The following is a 20,280-nucleotide window of genomic DNA, read 5'->3' on the forward strand; positions in this document are numbered from 1 at the left end:
GTGGGTGGTGGGTGGGGGTGTCTCTAGTTGCAGCCTATCCCAGGGCAAGGCCCCCTCTTGGTACAGATGGGAAAAACAGGGATGGGGTCCGCAACTCATCCAAGGTCATTTGGCCAGCAAACTGTGGAGCTGACCTCAGAGTGTATAGACCCTGGCCTGAATGACTCCTAGGACACCTGTCACTCCCCCCACCCCACACAGGTGCTAGCTTCCCCAGCTTCATGCCCAGTCCCCACAGGACCCCCACTCTGGGTTCTCTGACCCTCACACAGCCCACGTTCCTCCTGCTTATTCAGGGGGCCCCTCTGCCTCTTTCACTGAGGGCCCTCCCTGCTGGGGCCAGCTGCAGGGTCTCCCTCCTTCTATACTACAGAGACCACTGACTTCCCTCTTTTCCTTCTCTGAGGTGTCTCCCATACCCCAATTCAGGGCAGCCTTGCTGCCCTTCCCAACTCCAAGTCCCCCTCTCCTATTCTGCAGCCAGCTGCAGTTCTCTCCTGGTGGCTTCCTAGCTATGAGGGAAAGAGTGTACTTCCAGTCACCTTCTGTAGCATCCGCCATGAGTCTATTTAGGATAACTTTGCTCCCTCCCCTATTCCGGGCCAGCTCCAAACACGCTGCACCCCTTATCCTGAGGTCCTCTCTAACTCTCAGGAAAATCTCGTGCCCCCTCTCATTCAGGGGTCCCCTCAATCTGACTACAGTCACCTATCGCTCCATCCCAAAGACACTCTGTCCCTATTCCCACGGAGATTCCTTGCCCTCTCCCCGTTTTAGGCCCTTTCTCTATTTCCAAACACAGTAGCAAAGTCTTCCGACTCGCACCCAGGGGTCCCAGCCGTTCCACTCCAGGAGTGCACCCCGCTAACCCGACCTCGGGGTGCTCCACCGACGCCGCGTCGATTCCCCTTCACTCCTGAGTCCCCCTGCCCCGCCCCTCTCACTGCGGCGGAGCGGAGCGGCCCGGCCCGGGCAGCCGGGGAGGAGGCAGAGAGGGCGGGGCCCTCCTCCCCCGCCCCCCCAACTGCCGAGGGGCTGGACCCGACCGGGCTGCTATAAAAAGCCCGGCATCCCCGTGCTGCCGCAGTGCCGCCCGCCCCGTCCCGGCCTCGGGTGTCCCCCTCCGCCGGCGGCCGCACCTGCTCCGGCCATGATGAGCTTCAGCGGCGCGGACGCGCTGCTGGGCGCCCCGTTCGCGCCGCTCCATGGAGGCGGCAGCCTGCACTACGCGTTGGCCCGCAAGGGCGGAACGCGCTCTACCGCCGGCTCATCCAGTGGCTTCCACTCCTGGGCGCGGACATCCGTGAGCTCCGTGTCGGCCTCTCCGAGCCGCTTCCGTGGCGCAGCAGCCACCTCAAGCACCGACTCCCTAGACACGCTGAGTAACGGACCGGAGGGCTGCGTGGTGGCAGCAGCCGCGGCCCGCAGCGAGAAGGAGCAGCTGCAGGCGCTGAATGACCGCTTCGCGGGCTACATCGACAAGGTACGGCAGCTCGAGGCTCACAACCGCAGCCTGGAAGGCGAGGCGGCGGCCCTGCGGCAGCAGCACGCTGGCCGCGCCGCCATGGGCGAGCTGTACGAGCGAGAGGTGCGCGAGATGCGCGGCGCTGTGCTGCGCCTGGGCGCGGCGCGCGGCCAGCTGCGCCTGGAGCAGGAGCACCTGCTCGAAGACATTGCGCACGTGCGCCAGCGCCTAGACGACGAGGCCCGGCAGCGGGAAGAAGCTGAGGCGGCGGCGCGCGCACTCGCGCGCTTTGCGCAAGAGGCCGAGGCGGCGCGCGTCGAGCTGCAGAAGAAGGCGCAAGCGCTGCAGGAAGAGTGCGGCTACCTGCGGCGTCACCACCAGGAGGAGGTGGGCGAGCTGCTCGGCCAGATCCAGGGCTGCGGCGCCGCGCAGGCGCAGGCGCAGGCCGAGGCGCGCGACGCCCTGAAGTGCGACGTGACGTCGGCGCTGCGCGAGATCCGCGCGCAACTTGAAGGCCACGCGGTGCAGAGCACTCTGCAGTCGGAGGAGTGGTTCCGAGGTTCGTAGGCGCGTGGGGGAGGGGGCGCCCCCTGCTGGTCGGGCCGGGCGCACTCCGAAGGCGGTGGGGCTGGAGGGCGTGCTGCTCAGCTTCCTCCCGCAAAGAACATTCCCCTTCGTTAAATAACAGTTTCACTCTGGGTGTCTGGAGAAATCCTTCAACTCAGGGTTGTCCTTTGGCTGCCCTACTCCAGGGTCCTTCTATCTGTCCTGCAACTTTGGGTCCCCTCTGTTCCCCCTGCCCAGTATTAGATAACCCCACTCTGAGCCCCTTTCCATCAGGTTCCTTCTACAGTTCCAGAGCGGTGCCAGCTTCTAATTACAGGCACGGGGGACCCTTTGCCCTTCAAAGTAACATACCTTCCCTGCCCAACCCTGCTCATCCCCTTGCCTGCACTCTGCAGAGGACCCCTTTGTCTGGACCCCTATCAGCTTCCTCCCCAGTGGGGGATTCTCACATCCTTCCTCCCCTAGAGGGATCATCACCCCAGCCAATGGGTGCATGAGGTTGGGGTGGCCCCCACAATGTCCTCTCTCCCCTTGAGAAGCTAGAAGCTTCTCAAGTTCCCCCCTCCTCCAACTCCATGCTGCCCTGAGTCAGCTAGATTGCAGCTGCAGCAGCTCTGAAGCTATGCCTAGCAGCTTCGGGGTGACCTTGGCCAAAGCTTGCCTTCTTTGGTTTTCATTTTGGGGGGCTGAAAGGGTCGGGGTTTGACCAGCTGAGCCTCTTATTAGGGGTGGGGAGAGGGAGAGCTACGTGATCCTTCCTAAAACTGTGTATAACTTGCATTTTCCTTGGGAGAGTGTGCAGAGGCTCCAGGGATTTTTAAACAGGTCTGTGGTCCCCATGGGTAAGAATCCTCACCCACTTTGATGGTTTCTAAGTTTTTGCCAACACGAGTAGGGCAAGCCAGGAAAGCTGAGACTTGGATGCATGGTTTTTCCCATTACTTTTCCTCTCCTTTGCAGTAGCAAAACCTTTCCTCCCCCATCCCTGCAGCAAGACTTCTCCCAGAGCAAACCTCTCTGCTCTCTTGGGCTTTGCCCTTTACATAGATAAGCCATCCCAGGACTTCTGGCCCACCCAGCTGGCTTCCCTTCTCCCCACCTCACCCTCCCAAGACTCAGGTCCTGGGTTTTACTATCTTGGGATTCAGGACCCTCACTTTCAGGAGATGTAGACTAGTCTCCAGACCTCTGCTGGTCCCAGAATGTCTTCTGGGACCATGTCTCCATTGCTCACATGGTCCAGGGTGTGGCTGCTGTTGACACAAAGACTCCTGTGCTAGAGAATGCGCAGCTAGGTGGGGGAAGGGACAGAAAAGTTGGCACGTGGGTCCCAGACTCTGCAGTGACCTTGGACTCTGCATAGCCAAAGCCTGCAAGGAAGGGGCTATGGCTACATAGTGGCTCAGAGCACCTTCATCCCTCCAGAGGTCACAGGCTCATTAACTTGTTCAGCCACAAGCTCAGAGTTAAGCCCTGTGAGCCAAGTTTCACATCTGAATTCTCAGCACTGCTAGCCCTTGCTGGGGAGCTAAACCAGGTATTAGGACCAGAAATGGGGGCTTCCTCTGCTCTGTGGGGCTTCAGATCCTGAACTGGTGGAGACAGTCTGATCTTTGGAACCAGTAGACTGCTAGATTTGAATCTACTGTTTATTACTAGTTGGCCTTGGGCGGTAGTAATTTGCCTATCATAAAGGAGAGGGTGGGTTAAGAATCCAAGATGGCAGCAGGTACTCAGTAGGTCTTCAACCCATGTATGTCACCTTTTGGATCTGGGCACTAGAATTTAAATCCAGATGTGGTTGTGTCTAACTCTGTGCCCTGTCCCCTTCTCCCCCAGTGAGGCTGGACCGACTATCAGAGGCAGCCAAGGTGAACACAGACGCCATGCGCTCAGCCCAGGAGGAGATAACAGAGTATCGCCGGCAGCTGCAGGCTAGGACCACAGAGCTGGAGGCACTCAAAGGCACCAAGGACTCACTAGAGAGGCAGCGCTCTGAACTGGAGGACCGTCATCAGGCTGACATCGCATCCTACCAGGTGGGCAGGGATGGGGCAGAGACCCAGACTACTTTCCCTGGTCGGGTGATCCTGGACAAGTCACTGCCCCTCTATCAGCAGGGTTGTGGTGGTGAAGACTGTGGGCTTTGCAGTCAGTCAGACATGCAAGGGGGACCAGTATGTCTTTCTAGCTTAGTGGCCCCAGAAATCTTAGTGGCCTCTCTGAATCTGAATTCCTTCAGTGCAATGGGGGAAATAAAAGTCCACCTTGCAGAGCTGTGAAGGTTAAAGAGATAGACAAACTTTTCATGGATGAGTATGAGCCTGCTCTGCAGGGTCTGGTCATGGTGAACTTTTGGTAAACAATAACCAGTGTCTGTGAGCGTGGATAGCCTGGGGAAGGCCTCGGCAGAGTCCTTCCATTAAAGACAGTGGGCAAAAGAATATGACACTTTTAAAGAACTTATTATGCAAGTAATATGTGGTGATTGTGGGTAAATTAGGAAATGGAAAAAGCAAAAAGGAAGCAATAAAAGTCGGCCATAATGGTTACTGCTGCGTAATGGTTACTTTCAGCAGCATGAAGTGAGCCTGGGGACAGGGGAGAAGCTTCCACTGGTATTTAGCGTGCTTCTGTGTACGGCTACAGTCCTCAGCCTCAGGGGGTTTCCTTGGCCCTTACTGTGCGGCAGGTGCTTGGGAGCATCAGGAGTCAAAGCAGACAAGGCTCTGTTCTTGCTGAATGTTTTCTGTGCTTAAAGAGGTCTATAAAGAGATCTTTGCCCGTCATCCCACTGACCAGTGGTAGCCATTGTTGGTGGCTGGTGTGCTTCATTCCAAACCATTTCCCAGGCTGAGGTTGTATCCACACACAGCAGCATTTCTGCTCCAGGTAGTTTCCACATCCATGAATGAGGCTCCCACAGGGTGGGACAGGGTGGGTGTTGGCCCACATGGAGCCATAAATGGGGCTGCTTTGGGTTTGCATGGTGTACCCTAGCTCCTCTGGTGCTGAGGGCCAGGCACTGGCTGGCACATGACGTGTGTGTGACCTCTCCTCCCCAGGAGGCCATCCAGCAGCTGGACACTGAGCTGAGGAACACCAAGTGGGAGATGGCAGCCCAGCTCCGAGAGTACCAGGACCTGCTCAATGTCAAGATGGCTCTGGATATTGAGATTGCCGCTTACAGGTGATGTGGGCCAGGGGGCATTTGGGATGGTGGGGAGTCCTTGCACTCTTCTGAGAAGTTAAGCACTGAGTTTCAGATTCCCAGCAAGGTGGCTGCCTGTCTTAGAAACAAAAAAGAATTTTTTTTTTTTGGGTAAAATGTAGATGACATAAAATTTCCTATTTAAGTACAGTGGTATTAAGTGCATTTATATTTTTGTGCAACCATCAGCACCATTTATCTCTAGAACTTTTTTCATCTTCCCAAACTGAAACCCTGTGCTCATTAAAGAATTACTCCCCACTCCTCTTTCCTGTGGCCCTGGCAACCATCATTCTACTTTCTGAGAGACAGAAGTCTTAAGAGTGGCTTCTTTTCATTCTGCCAGTGATTTAGATAACAACATTCCTTACCCCTTCCGAAATCCAACCAGCTAGAGGCCTACTTTGGAGGGAAATGAGGCACCTGAGTTGTCAGGGGCCCTGACAACTCTCTTGGCTTTTTTTTTTTTTTTTTTTTTTTTTTTTTTTTTTTTTAGCTCTCTGAGTTTTTCTTTCCTGGGGAAATAAAACGGAGATGATAACAGTACTCCTGTTATGGGGTTGTGGGAAGGAGGAGCCAATCCAGTTCCAGAGCAAATCTGGGTATGGCTGAGCTGTCATAGAGAAATCTCTCAGTAAATGGTAGCCAGGAGAAGGCCATGAGACCTCCCAGCTTAGCAATTTCTTGCTAAGGAGCAAGCTGACTCCATGAACACCCCTCCCAGTTACTGCCAAGTGACCCTTCACTTCCCAACTCTTGGATCTCTTGGGTCCAGTCTATAATCTTGGTCAGAATGTGGTCCATGAGCCAATTAGCAATTAGTACAATTAGCATCTTCCACAAACATGTTAGAAAGGCAGACTCTTGGGCCCCACCCCAGATCTACTGAATCAGAATCTGCATTTTAACCAGATCCCTGGGGATTTGTATGCTGTTAAATTTGCAAAGCACTGGTCTCTAGGGGTAACCCCTATACCTCCTATGAGGCTGGCACTGCCAGTTCCTTTTTATTCATTATCTCATTGAAACAACCCTCTCAGGTAGGGACTCTTATGATCCTCTTTTTGCTAAACTGAGGCTTGAAGAGTTTGAGTGAGTTGGCTGAAGTCACATACCAACTGAGTTGGAAAGAGTAGAAACTGCTGCCCTTACTCCTAAATCCCAAAGGATGAGAATATAAGGTGACTGGAGACCCTTGAAATTCCAATGGGAATATTCTAAGACCTATTAATCCCAAATTTATAAATGTGGAATTGTTTGCTGAGGCTCCTACCTTTTTCTTGAATGTTTTAGTTAAGGGACAATTGATGTAATTTTTGTTAATGCAGGTGTTCTCTCTTGAGGGCCATTTTGGGGTAGGGGAGTTGTATTATAATTTGCAGTTCTAGCCGCATAAAACAAGAGCAATGCCATTGGGGTGCAGATTCTGGGTGGACCCTGAGAAGATTTGCTAAAAGTGTCTACCATTCACATTCCTTCCTCCACCAAAGTCTATATCATTGTATTCCATGGGTCTTCAGGGTATTCAAGAAGACCCCCAACTCATCAGTCTGCTCTGAGCTAATAATAGTAATGTGTTCCATTATCCATTCTGCAGAAAACTCCTGGAGGGTGAAGAATGTCGGATTGGCTTTGGCCCCAGTCCTTTCTCCCTTCCAGAAGGACTCCCCAAAATTCCCTCTACATCCACTCACATAAAGGTCAAAAGTGAAGAGAAGATCAAAGTGGTAGAAAAGTCAGAGAAGGAAACCGTGATTTTGGAGGAACAGACAGAGGAGATCCAAGTGACTGAAGAAGTGACTGAAGAAGAAGAGAAAGAGGCCAAAGAGGAGAAAGGTGAGGAAGAGGAAGCAGAAGAGGGAGAAGAAGAAACAAAGTCTCCCCCAGCAGAAGAGGCTGCATCTCCAGAGAAGGAAGAGGCCAAGTCCCCAGAAAAGGCTAAGTCCCCCATGAAAGAAGAAGCAAAATCACCAGCTGAGGCCAAGTCCCCAGTGAAGGAAGAGGCCAAGTCTCCAGCTGAGGTGAAGTCCCCTGAGAAAGCTAAATCCCCCATGAAAGAAGAAGCAAAATCTCCAACGGAGGTGAAATCCCCAGAGAAGGCCAAGTCCCCAGCTAAGGAAGAAGCAAAGTCCCCTGTGGAGGCCAAGTCCCCCGAAAAGGCCAAGTCTCCAGTAAAGGAAGAGGCCAAGTCCCCTGAGAAGGCCAAGTCCCCAGTGAAGGAGGAGGCCAAGTCCCCAGAGAAGGCCAAGTCCCCAGTGAAGGAGGAGGCCAAGTCCCCTGAGAAGGCCAAGTCCCCAGTGAAGGAGGAGGCCAAGTCCCCAGAGAAGGCCAAGTCCCCGGTGAAGGAGGAGGCCAAGTCCCCTGAGAAGGCCAAGTCCCCGGTGAAGGAGGAGGCCAAGTCCCCAGAGAAGGCCAAGTCCCCAGTGAAGGAGGAGGCCAAGTCCCCCGAGAAGACCAAGTCCCCAGTGAAGGAGGAGGCCAAGTCCCCAGAGAAGGCCAAGTCCCCCGAGAAGGCCAAGTCTCCAGTGAAGGAGGAGGCCAAGTCCCCTGAGAAGGCCAAGTCTCCAGTGAAGGAGGAGGCCAAGTCCCCTGAGAAGGCCAAGTCCCCGGTGAAGGAGGAAGCCAAATCCCCAGAGAAGGCCAAGTCTCCAGTGAAGGAGGAGGCCAAGTCCCCTGAGAAGGCCAAATCCCCAGTGAAGGAGGAGGCCAAGTCCCCAGAGAAGCCCAAGTCCCCGGTGAAGGAGGAGGCCAAGTCCCCTGAAAAGGCCAAGTCCCCTGAGAAGGCCAAGTCCCCGGTGAAGGAGGAGGCCAAGTCCCCTGAGAAGGCCAAGTCCCCGGTGAAGGAGGAGGCCAAGTCCCCTGAGAAGGCCAAGTCCCCGGTGAAGGAGGAGGCCAAGTCCCCTGAGAAGGCCAAGTCCCCAGTGAAGGAGGAGGCCAAGTCCCCCGAGAAGGCCAAGTCCCCAGTGAAGGAGGAGGCCAAGTCCCCTGAAAAGGCCAAGTCCCCAGAGAAGGCCAAGTCCCCGGTGAAGGAGGAGGCCAAGTCCCCAGAGAAGGCCAAGTCCCCTGAGAAAGCCAAGTCCCCAGTGAAGGAGGAGGCCAAGTCCCCTGAGAAGGCCAAGTCCCCAGAGAAGGTCAAATCTCCTGTGAAAGAAGAGACCAAGGCTCCTGAGAAAGAGGTCACAAAGAAGGAAGAGGCAAAGTCCCCCATAAAGGAGGAAGAGAAACCCCAGGAAGTGAAAGTCAAAGAGCCCGCAAAGAAGGCAGAGGAAGAGAAAGCTCCAGCCACACCAAAAACTGAGGAGAAGAAGGACAGCAAGAAAGATGAGGTGCCAAAGAAGGAGGCTCCAAAGCCTGAGGTCCCCGAAAAGAAGGAGCCTGCTGTGGAGAAACCCAAAGAATCCAAAGTTGAAGCCAAGAAAGAGACTGAAGATAAGAAAAAAGCAGTGACCCCAGAGAAGGAGGTTCCTGCCAAGGTGAAGGAAGAAGCCAAACCCAAAGAGAAGGCTGAGGTGGCCAAGAAGGAGCAAGATGATGCCAAGGCCAAAGAACCCAGCAAAGCAGCAGAGAAGGAGCCAGAAAAGCCAAAGAAGGAAGGGACACCTGCAGCACCCGAGAAAAAAGATGTCAAGGAGGAGAAGACCCCAGAAGCCAAGAAATCTGAGGAGAAACCCAAAGCAGAGGCCCCAGCCAAAGAAGAGCCCAGCAAGGAGGCCCCCACACCTGGCAAAGCCAAGACAGAAAAGGCTGAGAAATCCTCTAGCACAGACCAAAAAGACAGCAGGCCTGCAGAGAAGGCCACAGAAGACAAGGCCTCCAAGGGGGAGAAGTAAGGCAGGGAGAAAGGACTATCCAGAACAGCCAAAGATACTCAGGAGGGCCCAGGAGCTCAAGGGTCGACATAACAAATTTTCATTTTTTCTCCCTTTTCTTTATATAAAAAGAAACTCTGCTTAGATGATGGGGCCCTCCTTCACCAAACAGGAATTTCTATTAGCAATATGTTAGCAAGAGAGGGTATTCCCAGTCCCCTGGCCCTACACCCCAAACCCTCCCCAGGCGATGGACAATTATGTTATGATAGCTTACGTAGCCGAATGTGATATATGCCGAATGCCACATGTAAACACTTGACTATAAAAACTGACCCCCTCCTTTCTAAATAAGTGCATTTATTACCTGTATGTGCAATTGACAGATGATCGCAATAATGAATGAGCAGTTAGAAACACATTATGCTTGAGATGTCTTAACCTATTCCTGAATGCCTTCTGTTTTCCAAAGGAGTGGCTGAGCCCTTGCCCAGAGCTCTCTATCCTGGAAGAGCTGGAGCAGGTGGGGCTGGGCACTGGCCACTGAATCATGCCAGGGCGCACTTTTCCACTGGAGTCCACTTTCAATTGCTTCTGTGCAATAAAACCAAGTGCTTATAAAATGAAAATGTTTCTGCTGTTATTTATTCTCTTTTCCTAGGCAGGCTGGGGGACAGGGTCAGGGGAAATCTAGATGGCACACTCAAGAGCGGAGGACTGAGTGAGCATCAGAGGTCTCAGAGTTAACATGGCCTTTCTTGAGTTATTTCCTGGACACAAACCATGTGCCAGGCAATATGCTAGGTGCTTTATTTTTATGATTTTGCAGGTAGGTGGCCTGGTGCTTGGTTTCTCAGCATGGTCCATGGATCACCTATGTTAGCATCATCTGGGAGACAGAGAAGTGTAGATTCTTTGATTCCATGCTGGATCATTGAATCAACCTGAGGGGATGGGGATCCCTGGGTGGCTCAGCGGTTTCGCGCCTGCCTTGGGCCCAGGATGTGATCTTGGAGTCCTGGGATCGAGTCCCACGTCGGGCTCCCTGCATGGAGCCTGCTTCTCCCTCTGCCTCTCTCTCTCTCTCTCTCTCTGTCTCTATGTGTCTCTCATGAATGAATAAATAAAATCTTTTTTTAAAAAAACTAAAAAAAAAAAAAAAAAAAAACAACCTGAGGAGGTAGGCCTGGGAAAGTACATGCTTTACCAACTCCCACTTGATTCTGATGCACATTGAAGCCTGAGAACAGGTGAGGTCCTATGGATATTAGTCTATTTATAGAGTTCTACTTGTCATCTTTTGTGAGGAGGAATGACCCTTTTGAACCAGGGGCCATATGTTGCTTATGTACCTGTAGTGAAGACTATAGTTACCACCATTGGGAACAATCTGTTAGTAGTTACATAAGTGGACTCCAATATAACTTCTCCAGACACTATATGAAAGCTGTGTTGTTCTTGTGGATTTATGTAGGGTCTTTACTGTAAAATTCTTGTGTGGTTTCTAACTTTTTGTTTGCTTTTGGCACCTTTCCTGGGAATTGCTTCTTTCCCTGGCCCAACCAGGTGGTTCTCAGAGACACCATGTTTTCTAATTGCCCTATACCACTGGTCACTAGTAATTGGTCCAAGAATGGCCACCTGACCCCAGGTGAGCCAATGAGAACCCTTGCTGAGATTTCAAACTTGGGACCAGATTGGCTGGCAGTGTTCTTGTGAGAGGTAGGTGGACAAGGGAATCTAGGCCACCATTTTCCCAGCCTTGGGGAAAAGTTAGTCTGTGAGAAAGGGAGAGAGATCAACAGAGACAAGATACCTAGGGAGTCATTGTAGATTTCAGGTACTTGGTTCTGATAATCCTTTCCATGGCTTAATTGGCCATTCTTTGAGCTGATAAAGTTTTGCCAAAGCTCATTTAGGGTATGGCTTTGTCATATGCAACCCGAAGAATTCTAAATAATGTAGTGACTGAGGGGGAATAGTAACTATGTTAGAAACCAATTCTGCTTGGGACTCTTTCCGCCCCTCCGCTCCTCTTTTCTCTTTCAAATAAATCTTAGTAATAATAACAAAGCATTGAATACAGATTATACCAAAACTTAAGATAAATGTGAGGGAAAGATGGGGAAAGGGAAAATGGAGTGTATAATTGGTCAAAAACACTTATTTCTCATACCAGCCTGGAGAAAATGCTTAAAATTGATAAATCAAAAGACTGAGAAACCCCTGAGACTCCTCAGACTAGAGGAGACTAAGGAGACTAAAGAGACTCAGTGCAATGTGGCAACTTGCATTGGATCCTGGGACATTAGTGGAAAAAGCAATGAACTCCAAATGCAGTCATTCAATTAAGAGTAATGTACCAATATTAATGTCTTCATTCTGACAAATGTACCATGATCATGCAGATGTGAATATTACAAGGAATTGGGTGAGGGTATTTAGGAATTCACTATGCTGTCATTGCAACTTCTCAGTAAATTTAAAATTGCTTCTAAATATAAAATCTTAAATAAAGGAGGGGGGTGCACCTGGCTGGCTCAGTCAGTGGAGCATGCAACACTTGATCTTGGGCTTGTGAGTTCAAGGCCCATGTTGGGTAGAGACATCACTTAAAAATAAAATCTTAAAGAAATAATAAAATTACTTCAAAATAAAGTCTTTAAAAAATTGATATATCCATGGGGTGCCTGGGTGGCTAAGTCAGTTTAAGCATGTTTCAGCTCAGGTCATACATGATCACAGGGTCCTGGGATTGAGCCTGCTTTGGACTCTGCATTCAGCATGGAGTCTGCTGGAGATTGTATCCCTCTCCCTCTGCTCCTCCCACTGCTTGTGCTTTCTCTCTCTCTCAAATAAATAAAATATTTTAAAAAACATTTATTCATGAGAGACACAGAGAAAGAGGCAGAGACAGACATAGGCAGAGGGAGAAGCAGGGTCCCTGCTGGGAGCCTGATGTGGGACTCAATCCCAGGATGCTGGGATCCCAGGATGCCAGGATCACAACCTGAGCCAAAGGCAGACACTCAATCACTGAGCCACCCAGGTGCCCCTCAAATAAATAACATCTTTTAAAAATTGATATATCAAGAAATTGCATCGGACTAAAAACATAAAGGTAAATACCAGATGTCAGAACCTAAAACCTAGAGTTGAAGATAAAGTAGATGAGGGTCAGGGAGAGGCAAAGCCCTGTCTGCGTCATTATAAGCAGATTGCAACCAGTCAAAGCCAACAGGGCCCCAAACAGCTTCTAGCCCAATCTCTTGATTATATAGATGAGGAAACAGGTTAGTAGGGCAGGAGCCTGCCTAAGGCCAAGTTGGTAGCAGAGTTTTGCTTTCCTAGTCTATAGAGAAAATATGAATTACCTGGATATTAATTTTTTAAAGAGTCTAATTTTTTAAAAATTGCCCTCGGTGACTCTTATTTAGAAAATTTATACTTCGTTTTGAAATCACAAGGAAAACATAATAGGCATTAGAAATATAAGGTTCTTACAAATCATTGACTCGGCCAATGTCCACAGGAAACAAGAAGGGACTTGTCTAGATTAGAATCCAGGTCACCAGTTTTGGTACCATCATGATCACCACGTATTGAGCACTTTCCAAGAACTGGGTGCTGGGCATTCTATAACCCCAATCTAATAACAGCCTGATGAAGTGAGCACTCTTGAACCTGCATTTTTCAGTTGAGAAAACTGAGGCTGAGAAAAGTGACTTTACCCAAAGTCCCAGAGCCAGGAAGACATGGAGGCTGGATTTAAATTTGAGCCTGTCTGGAACACCTGGGTAGCTCAGTGGTTGAGGGTCTGCCTTTGGCTCAGGGTATGATCCCAGGCCCAGGATTGGAGGGCCTGCTCCTCCCTCTGCCTGTGTCTCTGCCTCTCTCTGTGTGTCTCTCATGAATAAATAAATAAAATCTTTTTAAAAATTGAGCTCAGGCTCTTCCTTTCTTTGCCATTCTGCCTCCTGACATATTACATGGCCACCTCAAAACAGATGCTGTAGGTATTTGGAATGCCAGAAGCTCCAGACTTCTTCAGTGATATCATTCTCATAGTGATCCCAAGTGGAACAGGCAGGGCAGAGGGATCTGACCTGGCCATTCCTCCTCTTTTGCCCTAAGTGCTCATGCTCCCAATGCTGTAGGTGGGATTAGCTGGCCAGATACCAACTAGGACTAACTTTAACCATCTGCCAAACAAAACAGTTCTTCCTCTGGAAGGATAACAAACTTTAGGAAAAAACTATAGAGTCAGTTTGCTAAGAAATTGCTTGTCAGATGTCAAGGGCCTGGGGGGATACAGAGGATACATGAAAAGGAGCTGATTGATGTGGATATGCCCTTCCTGCTGACTAGCTGTTGGCTCCACAAACATAGCTGGGCTGATGACAAACAAACATCCTTCATTTTTTCCCCAGGGGAATGGTTTCAGAAAGGCTAGGTTAGGCTCTGTCTGTGATAATGAACAACTACATCTCCGTAGCTTAATCCAAAGAGAGCATCTTTCTCACTCATGCTACACAACCAATGTGGATTGGCAGGGGTCCCTGTTCATAGTAGTCACTCAAGAACCAAGCTAATAGGGGAGCCTGGGGGGCTCAGTCAGTTAGGCATCTGCCTTCAGCTCAGGTCATGATCCCAGGGTCCTAGGATTGAGCCCACATCAGGCTTCCTGCTCATGCGGGGAGCCTGCTTCTCCCTCTCCCTCTGCCTGCCCCTCTCCATGCCTGTGTGCACACTCTCTGACAAATAAATAAAATCTTAAAAAAAAAAAAGAACCAAGCTAATAGGTAATCCATCTAGACCCAGGGTTCCAAGTTCACTGAGGCAGGGGAGAGAGAATGTGGCAAACTGCACAGGCTCTTAAATGTCCTATATAGAAGTGATACAGGTCTATTTCGGCAACATTTCACTGGCCAAAGCAATCCAAACAGTTATATCTAAAATCAGAGATAGGCGGAGCAATCCTACTAAGTGCCAGAGAGAGAAAAGGACCTTTTTTGCAGCACTGATAACTCCACAGCAATGTTCCAGAGAATTTTGACCAATAGTTCCTGAGGGGATGCACTGGAGGTTTCCATATTCATCAGCATTATTTATGCTGCAAGTAGTCAAAACAAACTAGTTTAAGCAAAATACTATCACTACCGATAATTAATAATGATCAATAGGTCAGCTTATATAACCAAGGAGTTCAAGAAGGTTGACTTGCTTCAGATAAAGCAAGGTCCAGGGGGAATTCTCAAATGATGTTCCCCAAGATGCTACCACTCTTTCACCAGTTCTTGGCTATTTTCTTTTGTGTAGGCTTCATTCTCAGGCAGGACCTCTCCATGTGGTCTCCAGCTTCAAGGTTACATAACAACAGTTGAGTAAACTAAAGGGGGAAGAGAATTCTTGTTCAATATTTCAGGAAAAGTCCAGGGGTTGGTTCTCATTGGGCTGGTAAGGTCACATGCTCTTTGCTAGGTATGCACAGGACACTAATGAGCTAGGCTGTGGTCATTTGCCCATGCCTGGAGGTGGGGAAATATATCAGGCCCCTTAAACTGAAATTGAGAGTTTGGGAGGTGTGGTTCCCAAAGGATATGAGAGGTACTGTTATCAGAGAATGGATGCTAGGGCAGTAACAATGATAAATGTCCACAATGAATGGAGCAGAAGATCCAAAAAAGCAATAATACCCAGTGTCAGTGGGCATGCAGAGAAACCTGAATTTTCTGGAACTAATGGTTGGAGTGAAAATGGACAAAACCTTCTTGGAAGGCAATCTAATGAGATATATCAGAAGCTTAAAAGCTGAGATACTGTAAAAAAAAAACCCTCCCCTTTGCTGAGCAGTGATAGGTTTAGGGCACGGTGCTGCAAATTGATACTTAACGACTACAGCCACTCCCAGGTGTGGGAGGATGACAGAGAGGGATTACTCTCAGGGATGTGCCTCAAGGAAGGCCAAGGACAATTCTGGTTGAGGAGGAAGCTTCACAGTCCTATGCCAGGCCTTTCTCTTAATCTGCTGACTGGAAGCACAAATAGCTTTTAAGTAGCTCAAAGGCGCTGGACTGTCCTGGGCTTCTCACAAGTTTGAAAATACTTCTTACAGCCAAAGGATTTTGTTCAGCCAGCTTCCCTCTGAGGATGGAAAATCTCTTCTGGAGGGTGACAGGCTCTGACATTCCCTAAGAAGCAGAGCCTTCCCCAGTGCTCACAAGCTGTCTTTGCAACCTTGTCCCAGCTATCGGAGACAAGCTTTTGTGCTGAGTCAGTTTGGCTGCCTTCCAGCCAAGAACAGTGGAGACTGCAATGCAGGGGCCATTAAAGCAACTATTTTTAGGTCCCATTTCAATCTTATTCAGCACAGGCGGTGAGACGCAGGGCCTGAAGGTGGCCAGACCAAGGGGATGCTGGCAGGGACAGAGTCCAGGCAAGTAGGTCAGGGAAAAGACAAGGAGATTATGCTATGTGGAAAGAAGCACACGGAGGTTTACACTGCTGCCCAACATACCGAAGACAGAAGATGGGGAGTTGCCTGCAGAGAATCAAGCCCTGCATTACATGAGGAGTTACCCAGAAAAATGAGGAAAGGGAAGAAAGTACAGCCATTTCCAAAAAGAGACTAGGGCAACATGCACCTGGGGAGCTCGTTAAAAATATACTTCCTGGGCCTATCTTAGGTCAATGGAGTCCAAATATTAGAGTGAGGCATGGAAATCTTTGTTTCTAATCCCCTCCTAGGATGGGGGATTCACACACATTGAAGTTTAAGGATCGCAGGGCAAGAGAGTATTTACCTCTGAATTCAAAGGAATGATGTAGGCTGAGGAGGAGATGCACAAGTGGTGGCGGTCATTTAAACAGCCACCAAAGGTAACATTCTCCTTTCCTCAAGGGCTCAGGCTTCCATCTGTAAAACGAAGGGCCCTGGTAATGCCAGGAGTCTCCTAGTTCTTTCTCAGGAAATCCTTATTACTGGGATGTTCAGTGATCAGCTGAGAGAACAGGAAGAAACAGCTTTTTTTTTTTTTTTTAAGATTGTATTTATTTATTCATGAGAGAGAGAGAGAGAGAGAGAGGCAAAGACACAGGCAGAGGGAGATGCAGGCTCCATGCAGGGAGCCCGATGTGGGGGGACTCGATCCTGTGACTCCAAGATCACGCCCTGGGCCAAAGGCAGGCACTAAAACACTGAGTCACCCAGGGATCCCTGGAAACAGCTTTCATAGCAGAGGCCCATTATTATCCAAAGATAATAAAAGTCCACTGAGAATGAATACATGCATGATGGGGAATAAGGTTCAAAGTATGTCGTGGGAGAAAAAAAGCCACTTGATTGGGACTGTCACAAAAAATAAACTTTATGTATATTAGAAGTTGCTACAAGAGCAGATTTTCATCTTGTAGTTGTTTATAGATTATATATGCAAGTATGTAATAATTTTCTTTTTAAGTTTTTTGTTTTAGTAATCTCTATACCCAACGTGGGGCTCAAACTCATGACCCTGAGATCAAGAGTTGCATGCTCTTCTGACTGAGCTAGCCAGGTGCCCTCAGTATGTAATTTTTTTTTTTTTTAAGATTTTATTTATTAGACAGAGAGAGAGAGAGGCAGAGACACAGGCAGAGGGAGAAGCAGGCACCATGTAGGGAGCCCGACGCGGGACTCCAGGATCACACCCCAGGCCAAAGGCGGCGCTAAACCGCTAAGCCACCGGGGCTGCCCTGTAATAATAATTTTTTTATTTTTATTTTTTTTTTGCCCTGTAATAATTATTAAGTATTTTTCCAGCTTTATATCTTTTTTATTTTTTTCTTTCTTTTTTAAAAAAATATTTATTTATTCATGATAGACATAAGAGAGAGAGAGAGAGAGAGAGAGAGAGAGGCAGAAACACAGGCAGAGGGAGAAGCAGGCTCCATGCCAGGAGCCCGACATGGAACTCGATCCCAGGACTCAAGGATCGCACCCTGGGCCAAAGGCAGGCGCCAAACCATTGAGCGACCCAGAGATCCCCTATATCTTATTTCTTAAACAAATAATGAATACTGATTTCTTTTTGAAAGGATAGGGAGTAACTTTTCTGACAAACCTGTCTTAAGAACACTTGATGCCATCCTTCACTTTGACTTTTGCATTATTATAAAGGTCGTCATTTTGCAAACATTTTAGAGGGTTTTATCTATTTCCCCAGGACTTCTCTTAATTCTTTGAGAGTCAAACTGTTATTTTTTTCAGGAACTTATCATACATATCCTCACCATGTCTCCTGGTTTCATTGCGCGAGAGCCTCACTGGATGGTAGCTCTACATGTGATTCTCCGACACCATTCTCACTGATGTCACAAAAACCTGCAATATTTACAATTATTCCTTGTATCTGTCTTCTCTTTGCACTGTACTGTCAGATGTTTATAAAATCCAATAATCAGAGAGAATCTGGCCAATGAAGGCACTGACAAAATTAGTGGAGGGAGTGAGGGGATGGGAAAGAAGAGCTTTTGTTTTTTGTGCTAGGCTCACTTGGGCTTTCCCTGCTACTTCCTAACAGCAGGGACTTAGGGTAATAAACACCAAAATAATGAGGCCCTCCCAAAGCAAGAACAAGTAAGATGAGTGGGTTAAGAGGGCAGCATCTTTCTACAGTATCAGAATCTTCTACATTCTGCTCTTCTTGGCCACCTAGAGAAAGCCTATGCACAAAAGCTCTTTCACACTGTACTGTGGCCCCCAACTGCCCTTCCAGACTGCAAACCCACCTCCCTCCTCCCCAAGGAGCCACAAGACAAAGGCCACTTGGTCAAGTGACACTTTAATAGACTAGAAATAAAAAAAACTGTCTTTGGAGAATATCAAGAGCCCCATGTGGGCCAAAGCAGAAAGTAGAGGCACAGCACTTCAGGCATAAGGAGCAACAACAGGCGAAGTGGGAGGTCAGCGATGGCTGAAGAATCCTTGAGGATGGTTATATTTAAATGGCTTCATCCTGCTGGGACCCCTAGAGAAACAGGAGAAGGGAGATCAGTTAATACCATGCCCTTTGGGCTCACAAAATAAATTACAATTCATCCACATGAGAAAAAACTATGCAGCTGCTGGAGTGGTGGGGGTGAGGGGGAATGACATTGTGAGAAAAGCAGACTATAAAACAATATGTAAGGTGTGATCCTGTTTTGGTGAAAATGTATGCTTGCAAATGCATGAACACAAACCTGGAAAGGCCCTCATTAACAACAGGCACTTCTGGGAACCCTCACATTTTCTTTGTTTTATATATATATATGTGTGTGTGTGTATCTATTTATATTTATATTATTTATATTTATATTTATATTTATTTATTTGGGAGGGGGAGAGAGAGAAAGCATGTACACAAGCCAGGAGAAGGGGCTGAGGGAGAGGGAGAAGTAGACTCCCCGCTGAGAAGGGAGCCTGATGTGGGGCTTGGTCCCAGGACCCCAGCATCATGACCTGAGCCAAAGGCAGATGCTTAACTGACTGAGCCACCCAGGCATCTCTATTTTATTTCCATAATAAGTAGAATAGAGCAAAAAAAAACTTAAAGTCCTCCTTTGCAGGGAAATTTCCATGTAGGCAGAGGTGAAAAGAATCTGCACTAAGTGCCTGCCAAGAACTATGTGCTTTATACTTACTACCTCTTAGATACTATTTCTACCACTTCATAGATTTTACAGATGAAGAAATTGGCTCGGGGAGGTAAACTGCCTGAGATTTTATGGTCAGAAAGTACAAGGCCTAACTTCAAAACCAGGTCTGACACCAAGCAATTATGGCCAAAACGTCAACCTTATGAAGCTAAGGTGCTTCAGCTATAATCCTGGCCCCCAGGCAGAACTTCACACAGGGGCCTCTTCTACACAACTCCACAGTGAATGATGTCCAGCTAAAGGGCCTCTTTTGTCTGCCTATGACTGACATTCAGTGGTAACTTGAAAAGTGACACCCTAGATCTTGGTCTGAAGGAGGGGTATGTGTATATAATTGGAGAGATGAGGACAAAGAAGGTTTTTTTTTTTTTTTTTAATTTTTATTTATTTATGATAGTTACAGAGAGAGAGAGAGGCAGAGACACAGGCAGAGAGAGGGAGAAGCAGGCTCCATGCACCAGGAGCCTGACGTGGGATTCGATCCCGGGTCTCCAGGATCGCGCCCTGGGCCAAAGGCAGGCGCCAAACTGCTGCACCACCCAGGGATCCCAGGACAAAGGTTTTAATTCCAACACCAATGCAACCACTTACTTAAGTGAGGGCTTACTCTGCATGCATTATATTTAGCACTTTATACAAGACATCTGATTTAATTTCATTCTCCCAACAATGCCTGAGGTGGACACTGTTTTACCAATGAGGAATCTGAAGCTCGGGGGCTAAGTGTAGACCCTCATCACACAGGTAAGAGCTGCAATTTGAACCCATGTCTTTCTGGCCCCAAAGCCCTTATTTGTAAACACAATGACACATACTTCCCAACATCTGAAGGGCACAGAATCACCTGGGCAAGTCTAGGCTTGTGGCTAATGAAGAACCCACAGCCTGAAAGCAGCCAGCCATACGCAGAACCAGACCTCCAGTCTCCTGCTTCCAGGCTAGCACTTTGTAGCCCAGCTCCTTGGCCTGATACCAGTGGTCAGCTGGACTCCAGGCCAACAAACTCACATCTCAGCAGTCATGGAGTTAATTGCGCCTGAGTAGCCAAAGGAGCACATCCCAGAATGCTCTGACAGAGGAGCTCAGCCTGGGTGACACACAAAGCACTTCAGGAAATGGATCCTTTGGGATCCGATTAGATAACAAAAAATAAACACTGGCCGTGTGACAGCTTCCATCCTGGAAACGTGTTATAGCAGGCTGGGACGGTGGGAAGAACTGAGTTCTCACATAGACCCACTAGGGAGAGCAAGTCCTAGAAGCTACCAACATCTAGCCACCAGCTCCGCCTCTCAGCAGCCACTTGGGGGCTGGAACTGGTTATTATCAGATAACATGAAGAACCAGGCCAGGTGGAAGTGCCAGATGGAGGTGGGAGAATGCTGGCACAGCTTCCAGAGGCTGGGACTGGCTATCTGAGAAGAAGGTGAGGGGCAGGTAAGGCACCTTTAGACTGACAGGGAAGAGGGGGATGTCCTAATTAAAAACAGATTATAGCCCTTCCCCTCTACCAGACACCATTCCTCCCCAGCTGCTTGCTTAAAAGGGAAGGA

General features: G+C 48.8%; 2 protein-coding genes across 4 annotated transcripts in view; one reads left to right on the forward strand and one right to left on the reverse strand.

Moving 5' to 3' along the window:
* The first annotated feature begins 1,083 nt into the window (after window positions 1-1,083).
* Window positions 1,084-9,681, forward strand: NEFH (neurofilament heavy). Its single transcript, NM_001003352.1, is given in 4 exon segments — window positions 1,084-2,024; window positions 3,872-4,071; window positions 5,098-5,222; window positions 6,841-9,681. Coding segments are annotated over 4 exon segments (3,432 nt in total). The 5' UTR covers window positions 1,084-1,150; the 3' UTR covers window positions 9,074-9,681.
* An 8,171-nt stretch (window positions 9,682-17,852) lies between these two features.
* The window catches only part of THOC5 (THO complex 5), a 36,756-nt gene continuing 34,328 nt past the window's right edge, over window positions 17,853-20,280 (reverse strand). For all 3 annotated transcript variants that reach the window (XM_038575580.1, XM_038575582.1, XM_038575581.1), the window contains one exon: window positions 17,853-18,057. In XM_038575580.1, coding sequence (XP_038431508.1) covers window positions 17,994-18,057 — 64 coding nt within the window. In that variant the 3' untranslated portion in view covers window positions 17,853-17,993. The remainder of the gene's footprint in view (window positions 18,058-20,280) is intronic.

This window comes from Canis lupus, chromosome 26 (genome assembly GCF_011100685.1).
Source record: "Canis lupus familiaris isolate Mischka breed German Shepherd chromosome 26, alternate assembly UU_Cfam_GSD_1.0, whole genome shotgun sequence".
Lineage (NCBI taxonomy): Eukaryota > Metazoa > Chordata > Mammalia > Carnivora > Canidae > Canis > Canis lupus.